This window comes from Trichoderma gamsii, assembly GCF_001481775.2.
Source record: "Trichoderma gamsii strain T6085 chromosome Unknown Scaffold_25.2, whole genome shotgun sequence".
Taxonomy (NCBI): Eukaryota; Fungi; Ascomycota; class Sordariomycetes; order Hypocreales; family Hypocreaceae; genus Trichoderma; species Trichoderma gamsii.
The window spans coordinates 308,214-322,372 of NW_020171362.1; the positions used below are offsets into that span (position 1 = coordinate 308,214).

The following is a 14,159-nucleotide window of genomic DNA, read 5'->3' on the forward strand; positions in this document are numbered from 1 at the left end:
CACCGGAATTCAAAGGAGACTCATGTCTCAGTAATATTATCAATAATCAAAACTACAGATACGCAGCATTCGTCTGCCTTTGTCATTGTGAGACCGCGTTTTACCTGGAGATAGATCCGCTTTGTCTAAGAGCGCCCGTTTCATTGTTTCAACGGCTGCCATTCCTAGCAACAGCCACTTGGCAGCTAGCGACTTATCAAATTGCTTGAATATTACCGAAATGGGCAAAAAATGGAATACACCAGGCAAAGTCTCTAGCCTCGTTTTTTTAGGCACACTAAGTGAGATATCTCATTCCGTGTAAGATATTCGAATTCAAACATTGGAGTACATTGGACTTTGCACGCGGCCGAATCATGGAGGCTGCCGTGTAAAAACCTTCCTCTTTTGTCTCTGATCAGCCAGTTTTGACGCGAAGCATGGTTGCTTTTGACAAAGATATTGACATGCACTTACTTTGACCAAGTGCCAAAAGATTCGCAACGACTTCTAGCTGTGTCTGCGAATACCTACTTGTATCTCCTCCAACTTCATAGCCACATATGCGAAACAGCCCTGCCTATACTTCCAAGTAGTCACACATGACATGGGATTCAACAATACAGGTCCCGTTTCTCATAATCAGCACCTGACGCTGCAACATCGCTCATCTAGGACACGATTCCCGTGGGTAAAAAGGTATCATTTAGGTTGCACATGTGATTTCAATTGATATGAAGATAGACCATTGAACATCCCTATCATAAAACTCCATATCATCACATGCTAGAGGCTTTCGAGCGCTTGGGCTGCGCAGTGCCAGCATTGGCTAGTAGCTTCCGGGCCTCAAGTTCTGATTCGCTCTTATTCAGAGTTTCAGCTTGGCCTGCATTTTGGATGCCATCCAAACAGCATGCGGTTAGACAACGCCATGTGTAGGCGACCTGGACAAGATCTGCATACGCCTGTAAGAAGTCAGTGGTAAGCTCAATTCAGTTAGAGGAGAGGTAGGTTCCAGGGCGCCACTTGGGGTATTCGAAACCTCAACCCCAGCTGATGTATGTTTCTTGGGGTTTTGGTCATAGGACGAATGATTCAACCGGCGAGCTTTATTTTCTCACTGTTGCCAATTTATTATCCAGCTGAGAGTTCCGAAGAAGACTACATGCATATTTTACATATGTCGACGTGTGCCAAGCACTTGGCGATTCAGTGACTACAGGTAGGCACTTACTGCGTACATATGGAACACACCTAGGTAGGTCTAGTAGATATGTGCTGGTGTAATGAAACCAAAAGTAGCATAGCAGGCCGGTTAATATTGAGTACCAAAGTCTCAGACTGGATGCCAATTCAGCTGCGGTGGCACATATTAGCCTTCTCACAACCGCAACTTTACAGGCGGCTGAAGTTGAACAGAGTTGGCGCTACAGAGTGAGGCGGGGGCTATTGTTGCAAGGAGTTGCGGTCGATTATTTGGCTCGACTGTTTTGATGCGACTATCGCGGCCATCCTTAGAAGCGCTACCAATGCCACCAACCACAAATTTGGCAAGCGACATGAAAATACCGCCTCAATGCAGCATGCATGAGTCTGCATCTTCCACGCATCTCGATGCCCAACGAAGACTGAGGGCCGACCCTTATTTTCGTTTCTTCTTTTCGTTCTTCTTTTGCCCCGTTTTCAAGCTCTACGCTAAAAATATATTGTTACCTGAGAGGCGTTTCCAGAAGCGTGGATACCCTTGCTTCACCTGCCATATTCTCCATGAGGCTGAGAGGCCTCGCCAATCTAGACGTTGATCTTATGCCTAAATGAGCCTTGGCCGAAATCCAAAAGTTTTTGCTCATTGCACATTGGCCGGAGACGACAATGTTCTAGACCTCGTCCGCTCTGAACCTCTTTGTCTCGTTTGTGCCAGTTGGGGTCGGCCAAGTCTCCTCCCAATTCCTCCATACAGGTTTCGAATACGAGCGGCAAAAACGATGCGGCTTCGCAAGCTCCGCTGAGTTTTTTTTTTTAATCGATGATGTCAGTTATGGAGAGCAGCTACGGAATAGTGCTGGCCCTAGCAGCTTTTACTGGCAATTGTTTCATCTTTTCTCTTCATACCGCCTCGGGGTGATCAGCAAAGGATAGACGAAAGCGAGGGTATATCCATGGGGAGGCCTATTCGCAGACACGCTCGAACTTGTAATTGTGCGCATCATATTGCTGGGGAGACACTGTCATGGTTACGAGATCATGCTGCGTCGTCTTGTAGGCGCCGACAAAGGGGCTGCACCGCCCCGATTTTTCACGACAGGCCCTGTCATGATCCTAGCTGGGAAGCGGTAGAGACGAAGAATGGGTAAGCAGCGGGAATGCCGGCACCGAGAGCTATTAGCAGAACGGTCTGTGGAGATGCAAATCACGCCACGCTTCCCAAAGTGAAATCGCACAAGGTACTGTTTACTAGAGCTTATAGATACAGAGTACGAGCATCAGGAAACGATTGTGCAAATAGTACAAGATGCAGATGGTTGGCGGATGGGAAGAGAAATCCTTGACACAGGTACTATCGTGGTGTGTATTCGCAGGTCTTCTGGTGTCTGACCCTGGGACGAAGAGGGTGATATATGACCAGTTGATGATCAGGAGGAGAGGACGATGCTACTTTGCGCTTCGTAAATGCGGGTGTTGTCGTACAACCGCGGAGCAGGGACTCCGTTACGAGCACTGCTAAACGGGGATACGACAACAGAGGCCCGACAGAAGGATGCGAAGAGTACGGGTATACGCGCAGCCAGCATTACCGAGGTCGACGTGCTGGATGTGATGCTCAAGCGAGGAGCATGAATTTCAAGAGTAAACATGAAGTCATGAAGTGTGGTCAAGTTGACCGTTTCGGCGCCGATGGACAGATGTCAAGCAGCCAGCCTGTTTATTCCTTGTAAGTGAATGGCAACACCCAATGCGCTTGGTCCAATCGCCTAAACATGTGTGCTACGGAGCATTTGGGTGGCAACACTTGTCGGCAAGCGGATTGTGTATGTGTTAGCACTACCTGGCAGTATTGAAGCATGGATAACCACATGTGCGTAGCATTAGAAGCGTTGCCGTCCATGCATGTCTCAGACAAGAGGAGAGCAAACGGCTTGGTTCGTGAAGCAGCCCTGCGTTGAAGCAACGTCAGATCCAGATATGTAGCTACGCGTGCCTAATAATAGCACGTAAGAAGGATTCAAGCTCTGCTTGCGTGCTAGGTACTAGTAATCCTCTTTATTTTCCTTTCGTCTTACAATGTTCTCCTCTGCTATTGCCGAGCGTCTCCTCGATGTAGGTTGAGTCGTGCTAGTTGGACCTGCTATATTGTAGTTGATAAGCTTAGACAAAACCTCATACTCAAAGCCAAAGTTTCAAAGCACGTTCAATCAAGGAACCAGGGGACGGTGTGGCGTAACGCCTGTTTCTGTGCTGGCATGCTGCCCTGCCAATCGATCGGGTTGGGGCTTCAATTTATTTCATCGATTGTTCGTTTTGGGTAATTTTCAACGCCCCAGTTCATTTTTTACTACATTAATGTACCCAGCTGTCGCTCAACAAGGCAAGTTTACGTATCAAGTCTATGCTTGATTGTCATATAAGCCGTACTTTGAGGTAGCGGTGATACCTATGTAGCCTACAACAATCTAGCTAGATTGTTATATTATAGAATTGAGGTGCTGGATACTGTTTCTCTTATGTTTTCCGTCAATGTTTACATGTACTTATTTCCTGGTCTCCCTGCATCGACTCTCGAGGTGCTACCTGGGTACCGCAGCGCTACGCCCAACGCTGCCAGCCCCCTGTAAGCTCCCACTGGCGCCAAGGCATCCGGCAATCCATAGCTCCGGGATACTATGTAGCTGCCACAGCGCTTTGAGAGCCTGAGCCTCGACAGGCGCATCTACTGTACGCAACTGGAACCTCCAGAGCCCCTGCGGCGGCCCTAGTGGACTGCTGCAGCCTGCAAGCCGCCGCCAGTGGCTGTCCGAGCTGCAGCCAGTCACAGCCTCCAGATGGCTTCCTCCTCGAGATGCTGCCATCACGTCTCCGCCATCCCAGCCTCCAAAGGCCCGCAAGCGCGCTGCTCCGGCCGCTAATAATGACGCACGGATAAGCCATTGCTTGAACAGACCTGGTCCTTGTCGCAGGCTCGATGAGCTGTCAATGATGCCGCGTTTCCCTTGGCAGCTGAAGCGCAGCGAGTGGGCTGGGCCGAGAGCCCGGGCCTGCAAGACTGGGGTCGAGAGGGTCTCGTATCCGTGGATAGCAGCAGACACGGCAGAGAGAGAGGCAGTGAGGCAGAGAAGAGACGAGACGAGCAAGAGAGCAGGGCCTGGTGCCACGGTCGCACCAGATCGGGACTGACGACACGACACGATACCAGCTCTTCTTATCTGTCTTCACAACGGCTGGACGAGACTTATGCAAGCCCGCGGCCTCTCCACCAGCCCCCAAACTTATACTTTTCCTTCGTCGACAGACCTTTCTCTTCTCTCCTTCACCTGCATCCGACACTCTGCTGTTCTCGCCGCTCTCGTTGGTCGACCGGCTATCCTCCGTGGCTTCTTGACAGCAAACCTATCTGGCGGAGACTAAAAGCTTGACCTGCATCTCTCTTTCGCCCGGCAGCCCCAGACTTTGCCCCAGCACGAGGCCAATTCTTCAATCAGCACGAACGAGGACCCGCTATCACTCAGACCTTCTCTCTTGCTAGACCTTCCGGGTCCAGCATAGTTGAACCCAAAATCCCCAAAACCTCTCCGCTTGTCGTGCCGAAGGTGGCGTGCGTCTCGTTTTCGTCGAGTCTCGTAAACTTCAAGACACCCCTGCCCTGCCCGTTGACTGCAGCACACGAGGCTTGCATATCGGCCACGCTTTGTTTGACACCTGCCCCTCTCTCGTCTCTTCTGGATATACCTTATATCTACCTACATCTTCCGCACTCATGGCTCCCACCGGTTACACCGACGGTGATGGCCACCTAGAGGCTGGACTATTCAAGAGCACCCAAGGAGAGAAGCAGACCGGATTCCAGGACTATTCGCCACTTGCGTTGAAGAAACAGAGCAAGAGCAACAAGATGATTTACTTTAGGCGGGCGCTGCTCGTCATTGTCATGGGCTTCGTCCTTGGCTTGGGCGTTGCCACTGCCCGGCCGAGCTTGATGAACTGCCAGAGACACAACGACAACTCGAAGATGGACTTGGCCAAGGCTCACAGCTCCAATGGAGAACTGGCGGAGGCACTTCAGAAGGCCTCTCCTGATATGCTTCACCGGCTGCTCCATGCCTATCTCCCTGAGAGATACCAGCATGGAGTGTTTGCCACTGATAAGGACGCCATCGATGCCATTAGCGAGAGGGATCCTTCTGTGGCCTCGGCCATCGTTCAGATTGCCAAGAGACAAGACAATGGACCGAGCAACAACAACTCTACTACGGCTGCTCCGCCGACCAGCACGGCTCCCTCGAGCACAGCTGTGCAGTCGTCAACGGACGTACAATCTTCAACCGCTAGCAGCCCTGAATCGACCACTGCTTCTGAAACTAGCTCAAGTAAGTTGTGCTTACATATATCTCGAGGCTTTGATCATCATAACTAATCGTGGCATCAAACAGGCGATTCATCTAGCTCTACTGCTGAGTCCACTACCGCAGATTCGTCTACGTCCTCTGCTCCTGCATCCACCACCGCAGAATCAACCACTGCTTCGGAACAGTCCACCACCGCAGCACCCTCCAGCACTCCAAGCTCGGCTCCTGCTTCGACTACTTCCTCTGCTTCTTCAACTTCTGGTACGTCTACCACGGAAGAAGAGACCACTACGGCTGCTTCCTCCTCTCCCACTACTGCTCCGGCGTCCACCACCTCTGGTAGGTTGTCGGCAGGCATTACTTCGTCTGTTGCCTCGTCTGAGGCAACAACCACCTTTGATTCTTCATCCCCTTCCTCTTTATCCTCTTCCTTTCCTACATCGACTTCACCGAATTCGGCGACGGCAGCAGAAACCACTACTGGTATGTCAGATTTTCGCACTGTCGCTTTGACATTGTCGAGATGGGCGTCTCAGCGTTGGTAGCAGTCATGAATCATTTACTGGATGTGAAAACAACTGTCGACAGTCTGGGCTACAAATTCTTTAAGATTTGTGGCCTAGGCCTAGCAATTATTTCTTCCTTTTTTTCCCCAAAGTCAACTATTCGTTCAAGGGATCATCTAGGCAAATTGGCTAACACTCTTCAAATAGATGAATCCGTAACCACGGGCCCATCTTCAACCGAGGCCAGCGAAACTCCGCAATCAACCATTACATCGGGCTCCAAGACGACGTCTGCACCCGTTGCCCACACCTTCACCAGGACACTTCCCGATGGAGGCACCACTACCCTGACTTCAACCTCTTGGGTTGCCGTTTTGCCCACCAGCCATGCCGACGGCTCAAAGAACCCTGACCTTCAGAACGGCGCCTCTCTCCCTCGTGCTGAGATGATGATGCCTGCTGCCATTGGTCTTTTGGTCGGAGCTGTTTTGCTGGCATAAGCCAAAAAGAGCAACACACGTGTCTCGTTTTTCACTCCCTTCTGCTTTCCCGTTTTCACTCTCTCATCAAACTGCATCAGCATATCCATGCTATTGGAATTGGCACCGGCGTATTATTCATTCCTTGTAATCACGACACTCACGGCTACTTCCTAACCACTCCTTTTTCTCTAATACATAGCGCACCTCGGCGGGATACATAGATTGGGCAACAGCATTGTTTTGTTTTCTTGTTTTTGATTTCTTTTTGGCACACTCGAACTTGATACTTGATAGACTGGGACGGGGACCCTCTGCACAACTGCAAAGCATATATCATTTTGGCACTTAAAAAGGGGATATGAGTTGTATTTTCAGCATATATAGCACAGCAAGCACGCACACGCAAAAGAAGCGCCGCATATATTCAAGGCACATCAGACCAAAGTTCTTTTGACATTGTTTTCCAACTGTAATGCTAAAATGATTGTACTTTCTAATTATTAATCTAACATTTCTTGCAAGATTCGGGCTGCTCTTGGCAAATTTTATAAGGTATGTCCGTCATAATTGTGTAATATCAGCTATCCCAATGACAAGAAACACCACAAACTCCATTCCATGCATATATTATCCTCCTCACGCCTCCACTAGACGTTAAGTGCTTAGCCCGGTCCAATCTTTGGCATGTCGTGATGCTCGCTCAGCCGGGACAAATATGTATTCAGTTCTTCGACTCGCTCTTTGTGTGTCTTTAGCAACTCGGGTCTGGATCCGGACGATTGCGCGCTCTGAAGAAGCTGTTGCCGAAATTCAAATTATCAGCCATTCGTTCCTAGTAATACTGTGCCGTGGGATGGTTCATTTCTCTACTTACCCTCTTCTTCCTCGCTTCTTCGTGCCGTCGCTCTGATTCCGTCTTTACCGCAACCGGCTCATCCTCATCCTCCCTCTCTTCCTCGTCCTCGTCCCGGGAGCCCTTTTGCTTGTCGCGTTTCGCTTTGGGGACGTCTTCATCGTCTTGGTTCTTTTTGACGAGCGCTACTGCGTTGTCGTCGCCGCCGCCGGACAGGTTCTTTTCCAGGTCTGATTTGGCGACCTTCTTCTTCTTCTTGCTGACTTTGGCGCCTTTCAGCTTGAGCGCGCCGCCGCCGCCGATGGCTTTGTAGTCGTCGGAGCCCATTGCTGGTTCAAGCCGCCGAATGCTCTCTCTCCATGTAAGAACGAAGATGGCAGAAAGCCAAACGTCAGTGCCATGTAGGTTCGCCCACCTTAGTCAGCAAGGAGAGCGTGCTATAGAGCACCCAAGAGAAGGCGACAATAGAACGCTAAGCCGCAAAGCTTAAACGCATTGATGCAAATCTATGACTAGGGAGGGCCCCAATTAGAGCGGGCAGGGGGGGGAATGGATTTCCCCAATGGCTTCGATCTTTCTAAAGTGGCAGTGCGCGTGCCTTGCATTTCTCCTCTATATTGATCTAAAAAGTGCCGTCTTTCCTGGTCCACCGACTCTTTCTCTTGTTTTCTAGGGCCAGATTATTCTAATTCAGGGGGATCCTTTTTTAAAACAGATTCTTAGCATTTAATTCTTGTGTTCTCTCCTTTTTTATTGAAACGCCCGTTTACGAAGCCTTACGACTCTTTTTTCTCTTCCTTCTTTTGGCTTTCCTCTCTTGACTGCTGATTTCGAGGCGCGCGCGGGCCGGGTTTTTGTTACGAGACGCACATTCACCGACGACTATCGGATTCTGCGATTTTGGATTTCTCGCACGAAAGCACTTTGCGATATTCTCATCCCTTTGTTTCGAAATTCGGATCCTCAACGATATGGGCTATTTCTGCTGATTCGCCGGTCGAAAAAACATACTTAGAATAATACGGGGCTGCCATCTCTGCTTGGAGAGGGGAAGGGACTGATAGCCGAGGAGGAAGAAAAAAAGTAACAAGACAGGGAAGAGAGGAGGCAAGGACACAAAATATATGGTGGCAATGCCCTTCCAGTCGCAGTCTCGAGACTCCCTCGAGCTCGCGTCGCTGGCCAGCTCCAGCGTCGCCCACGATGGCGCCGCCTCGGAAGTGTCTTCGCGCCCCAGCATCTCGTCCTCGCGGCGCCTGTCCATGGTGGAGGAAGAGGACCCCTTGAACGACAACAATCCGGCGGCGGGGGGCAGGCTGGGCCGCTCGTACTCTGTGTCGTCGGCGTTTGACTTTGCGGGCAACCTGTTCCCGCTCAGCAGCTCGACCGCTGGCGCTGGCGGATACGCACCCATTGGCGCGCCGACGTCTGCAGGGAGGCCGAATGGCGGCCTGGGCGGAGGATCGCTGGAGAAGCTCAAGACGCTGACGTTTATGAACGGACTGTCTCTGATCATCGGGCTGATCATCGGTTCAGGCATCTTCTCGTCGCCGAGCCAGGTGAGCTCGAAGCTCGGGTCCCCTGGCGCGGCTCTCATTGTATGGGTGGTGGCGGGCATTCTCGCATGGACGGGCGGCGCCTCGTATGCCGAGCTGGGAGGCGCAATTCCCCTCAACGGCGGCTCCCAAGTCTATCTTGCCAAGACGTTCAATGAGCTCTCTGGGTTCCTCTTTTCTTGGGTGGCCCTCCTGGTGCTCAAGCCCGGGAGCGCCGCCATTATTGCCATCATCATGGGCGAGTATTTCGTCAGGGCTATTATCGGCGCGGAGGCCGAGACGATCAATCCATGGATCAACAAGGCCGTTGCGCTGGTGGGAATCTTCATCGTGACGTTCCTCAACTGCGTATCCACGAGGGTGGGCACCCGAGTCAATGACGTTCTCATGTTTCTCAAGTTTGTGGCGCTGATTGCCGTTACTGTGATTGGCATTGTGGTGGCCATCACGGGCTATTCGTACAAGGGGGAGGCGAGCACCGAGTGGAAAACGAACGATTGGTTCAAGGGGACGTCGTCGGATCCGTCGAATTGGGCGATTGCGCTGTATGCTGGACTTTGGGCTTATGACGGATGGGATAACGTAAGTTGTGCGCGCAAATGCTCTTCCTCGAGACATCTTCTAACATGGGTTTCTCTAGACGAACTATGTGGTGGGCGAGTTTCGCAATCCTTCCAGAGATCTTCCTCGCGTTATTCACTCGGCTATGCCTTTGGTTATCCTCTCTTACGTCCTTGCCAACGTGTCCTACTTTCTCGTTCTCCCTTTAGCTTCAATCAACGCTTCAAACACCGTGGCCGTCATGTTTGGATCCAAAGTCTTTGGACCCGCAGGCGCTCTCATTTTCGCTCTCATTGTCAGCGCAAGCTGCTTTGGCGCTCTTAATTCGTCTACTTTTACAGCCAGTCGCCTGATTTACGTTGCCGGCAAGGAGGGCTACATCCCCGATCTCTTTGGACGCTTGGGCTTCGGTACCAACGGTGGGCAAAACGACCACGGCCTGTCAACGCAGCGCTCTCGCAGCTGGGTCTCCAAGAAGTTCCGCAGCTGCTTTGGCGACGAAGACGCCGGGCTCTTCTTCACGCCCGTCAACGCCCTCCTCCTCAACGCTGTGCTTACCTGTGGCTATTGCATGGCAGGTGAATTCAGCACCCTTGTCACTTTTTACGGCGTGGCCGGTTACACATTTTACTTTGTCACTGTTCTCGGCCTCATCGTGCTGCGGGTCAAGGAACCGCACCTGGAGCGGCCGTATAAGACCTGGATCGCCACGCCCATTATCTTTTGCTGCGTCAGCCTCTTTTTGCTGAGCAGAGCTGTGTTTGCGAAGCCCCTGCAGACGCTCATTGTGGTGGCGTTTGTCATGGCAGGTATACCCGTGTACTACTGGCGGATCAGAGGGAGAGATAAGTCGATTACACGAAGAAGTGGCGATATTGGTGATGGAGAGAAGCCTTGGTGGCGGTTCTGGAGATGAATTGAAAAAGAAGAAAAGAAAATAAGAAAAACAGATGCTTTTGTTTTCAATGATGGGATTCGCTGGGGTGACTTTACACTTAGTACTACTTATTAATGCTGCCTCTTTTCCTCTTCTTCTAATTGGCTTTTTGATGGCTTGGGAGGAAAGGGGGATTTTTGCTTTCACGGCGCCAGCAGAGGGGGTATGATTTGTATGACTGAGAAATGGGATAGAATGAAGGTAACGCATGATGGTGGGCAAAGAGAAAGAGACAAACGAAGAGACGCATTTATCTATACATGTAATGAATAAAGGCCTTTTGATTTTCTGTTAATTCCATGTATGCTGGTATTATCATTGTGATGTATGTTAAGTGCCTATCATACGTGTATGTCACCAGAGCTTGCGCTTATATAGTAAGTTCTGGAGTCAAATCACAACCAATACACGCATTTATCTCGACATCTGTAATGAATGACGACCTTGTAAATTATTTTGTCAGCCCCATTGTTGCTGGTAATTTTACTTCGTTTGCGACAACATCGATAATGGATTCATGTACAGCACTCGAGCTTGTAAGTGTGAATTTTAGATAGGTAGATAGGACGTTAGATAGGGTGTGGTTTATACTACAAGTTTCACTTCATATAAGAGCACCATCAGGTGAAAAAAATAAAAAAAGATATATTGCTAGTAGCTAGATATGCAAGAGTTATACATTGTGGTTATTCAGAGTCATCATATCCATGAGCCGTATGTTATAGTTGTTTTGACATTATTTTTTGTTTGTGTGTTGGTATTCATCATCAAGCTCTTTTTTTCTTCTTCCAACTCCTTTCTCCTTGTCCGTAAGAGAAGAAATTTACTGCTTGTTGACCTTCTCACGCTGGCCGTAAGACTTGGTAGCCCAGTCACCGCCGTAGACAATCAGGTCCTCGGGGCGGTAGTCGTGCTTGCCGCTGAGGTAGCTCTCGAGGATGGCCTTTGTGCCGTCGGCGTAGCGCTTCTGGGCGTCCAGGGAGGTTCCGGACATGTGGGGGGTCATGGCGTTGCCGAAGCCGAAGGGGTTGACGGCGGTGCGGAGCGGGTGGTCGGCGGGGGCGGGCTGGGGGAACCAGACATCGCCTCCGTAGCCGGCGAGGTGGCCGGACTTGAGGGCGGCGGCGACGTCCTCCTTGACGACGATGGCGCCACGGGCGGTGTTGACGAGGTAGGAGCCGGGCTTCATCTTGGCGATGAGCTCCTTGTTGAACAGGCCCTTTGTCTTCTCGTGCAGCGGGCAGTTGATGGTGACGACGTCGCACTGGGCGAGCATCTCCTCGAGGCTGTCGACGCGGCGGCAGCCAATCTCGGCCTCCTTGTCGGCGCTCAGGGGCTGGTAGTCAAAGTACAGCAGCTCCTTGCAGCCAAAGGGCTTGAGGCGGCGCAGCACACGCTCACCAATGCGGCCGACGGCGACAGTGCCGACAACCTTGCCCTCGAGGTCGTACTCCTGCTTGGCGACGGCGGCGACGTCCCAGTTGCCCTTGGCGACCTGCTCGTGGGCGGGCACAAAGTTGCGCAGCAGGACCAGGATGGTCATGACGACGTGCTCGGCGACGGAGACGACGTTGGAGCCGGTGACCTCGGCGACGGTGATGCCGCCGTTGGTCTTGTTGGCGGCGGGCAGGTCGACGTGGTCGGAGCCAATACCGGCGGTGATGGCGATCTTGAGGTTCTTGGCCTTGGCGAGGCGCTCAGGGGTCAGGTAGCCGGGGTGGAAGCTGAGATGAATTGTTAGATAAGAATTACTTGATAAGTAGTGTATGCTGCGAAACCTACGGAGTGGTGATGATGACTTCGGCGTCGACGAGCTCCTTCTCAAAGACGGAGTCGGGGCCCTCCTTGTCAGAGGTGGTGACCAGAGTGTGGCCCTGGTCCTCGAGCCACTTGCGGATGCCGAGCTCGTTCTCAGTTGTTCCGAGGAGAGCAGGGACCTGGAGATTATGGCTGATTAGCAAAACTAGTCTTATACCAGAAGTATAGTTACTTGTATATCATCATCTCTATGAGCTTGGCGTGGAGAGTCCCGTCATTCGGCGGCCGGCTCCCCTCCCCGCATTTTTTTGAAGAAATCGGGGATGGTCTGAGAGCCCGGCGCGCGCAAAACGGCCCCAGTCTTTATTTTTGGTGTTTTCCCCAGATCGTAGTGGCAGATGCGGACTCCACAAATGTGGCCGAGTTACACGCGGCGGGGACCAAAAGACAGAATAAGCTCCCAGCTCAGCTCATTGTCTTCAAGATGGAGACCACAATTTGAGAGCCCATGAAGGAGAGATAACAGATGATATACAAGTAACACTTGTTTCAGCTTGGGGCGGTTCAAATACTCACTTCCTGGGCGTGCTTGCCGCCATCGTAGAGACAGAGAAGAACCTTGACCTTTTCGCGGGCGGATGTCAGCGTGCGGATCGACGAGGGCAGAACTCGAGGCTTGATGGCAGAGCCTAGCTTGGCAGTGGTGAGGCCAGCTGCGGCTTGGGAGGAGAATTGGCGCGAGGCAATCGAGGGGGCAGCGGAAGAAGCAGAAAGGGAAGCTCGCGAGGCGAGAGAAATGGAACGGGAGATGGGGCGGAAAGATACCATTTTGGCGGTTGTTTATTTCTTTTGTTTTAAAGAAATGAAGAGAAAGATGATATTGGATCGGGAGGGAAACTTTGTCCTTTCCAAGACTCTTATATAGAAGAGCGAAAGATGGATGGTGGAGAGGCCGGAAACAAGGGTGGAGAGCGATGGGCTGATCCTGTCGTCTCTCGGGCGGCTGAATTGAGGCTTGGTCGGCTGTTCTTTAGGCCTGCAGGGCTTATCTGAAGTAGAAAGGGGATGTTTTTGGTGGTGATGAGAGAAGGCAGAGTAGCATCAAAACGAGTTCGGAACGAGGGGGCCGTTATTTATGCTCCGAGCGCCTACGCTTCTGTGCCCATTCTTTTGCTTCTACTTTTGTCCCACCGGTAGCCGTGACACATACTACAGCCTACAGCCTACTAACTATACAGTATAAGCAAAATAAGATATGAGAGAAAAAAAAATATGAGCGAATCCAGCAGAAAAGCCCCTCATCTACGTAATTCAAACCACTCGCGCTGGCCACAAGTTTCCCTTGTCCCTCGTTTTTCTCCTCACTGCTGCTCACATCCACATCCATCGACGGAAAGGAAAAGGTGGGCGCAACCAATCGCCGGACCCACGACGGCTTCGCAGCTGGCTCGGCATCCCGCCATTTGGAGACAGAGAGAGAGGCTTTGAAGAAGAGTCTCCAACAAGCCTGCATGAATAAGGGGGGGGAAGCTAGTACTGCTAGTAAGCAATTGGCAGCCCAAAGAGGGGTGGGGAGCAAAAGAGAAACATTGTCGAGGCGGGTTCCAGTTAATCTAGCCGAAGGCGTCGTTGCGCGGTGGCACCGCGAGGCTTGAGGCCGTCCGTACATATCTCGGGATTCGGGGCCGCGTTGGAGATGTGGGGAACGGCAGAGAGCGGGGAAGAAGCTGATCGCGGCTGATCCTTGTTCGAGTTGGTTGCTTTGTACATCAGACGCGTAACGATACCTGGGCTACACGGTATTCGCTTTGACTGCTATTTTTTTGTTTGTTTTGAACAGGCAGAAGAGGACAGAGTTGGGTCTTGAAAGAGGTTGTTGATGATGCTGTATAGGTACATGTATACAGGCCCAATGTCACTTTGGACGTTGGGCGTAGAGGCTACAGGCAGACATGCATGCAAGTTG

At 51.4% G+C, this 14,159-nt stretch overlaps 5 protein-coding genes across 5 annotated transcripts; 2 read left to right on the forward strand and 3 right to left on the reverse strand.

Annotated features, from left to right (window-relative positions):
- Positions 1-758: 758 nt before the first annotated feature.
- On the reverse strand, positions 759-1,222 carry TGAM01_v207082 (hypothetical protein; the record flags this gene model as incomplete). The annotated part of the gene is made up of 2 exons (XM_024550010.1): positions 759-944; positions 1,214-1,222. 2 exons carry the CDS (start codon positions 1,220-1,222, stop codon positions 759-761), a joined length of 195 nt encoding a protein of 64 aa, XP_024405246.1.
- Positions 1,223-4,951: 3,729 nt separating this feature from the next.
- Positions 4,952-6,546, forward strand: TGAM01_v207083 (hypothetical protein; the record flags this gene model as incomplete). Its single annotated transcript, XM_018804164.1, has 3 exons — positions 4,952-5,561; positions 5,625-6,023; positions 6,254-6,546. 3 exons carry the CDS (start codon positions 4,952-4,954, stop codon positions 6,544-6,546), a joined length of 1,302 nt encoding a protein of 433 aa, XP_018662593.1.
- Positions 6,547-7,190: 644 nt separating this feature from the next.
- On the reverse strand, positions 7,191-7,708 carry TGAM01_v207084 (hypothetical protein; the record flags this gene model as incomplete). Its single annotated transcript, XM_018804163.1, has 2 exons — positions 7,191-7,325; positions 7,403-7,708. 2 exons carry the CDS (start codon positions 7,706-7,708, stop codon positions 7,191-7,193), a joined length of 441 nt encoding a protein of 146 aa, XP_018662592.1.
- Positions 7,709-8,505: 797 nt separating this feature from the next.
- On the forward strand, positions 8,506-10,414 carry TGAM01_v207085 (hypothetical protein; the record flags this gene model as incomplete). The annotated part of the gene is made up of 2 exons (XM_018804162.2): positions 8,506-9,519; positions 9,578-10,414. 2 exons carry the CDS (start codon positions 8,506-8,508, stop codon positions 10,412-10,414), a joined length of 1,851 nt encoding a protein of 616 aa, XP_018662591.2.
- An 844-nt stretch (positions 10,415-11,258) lies between these two features.
- TGAM01_v207086 (formate dehydrogenase) lies at positions 11,259-13,021 on the reverse strand (the record flags this gene model as incomplete). Its single annotated transcript, XM_018804161.1, has 3 exons — positions 11,259-12,159; positions 12,218-12,372; positions 12,770-13,021. 3 exons carry the CDS (start codon positions 13,019-13,021, stop codon positions 11,259-11,261), a joined length of 1,308 nt encoding a protein of 435 aa, XP_018662590.1.
- Between the last annotated feature and the right edge of the window lie 1,138 nt (positions 13,022-14,159).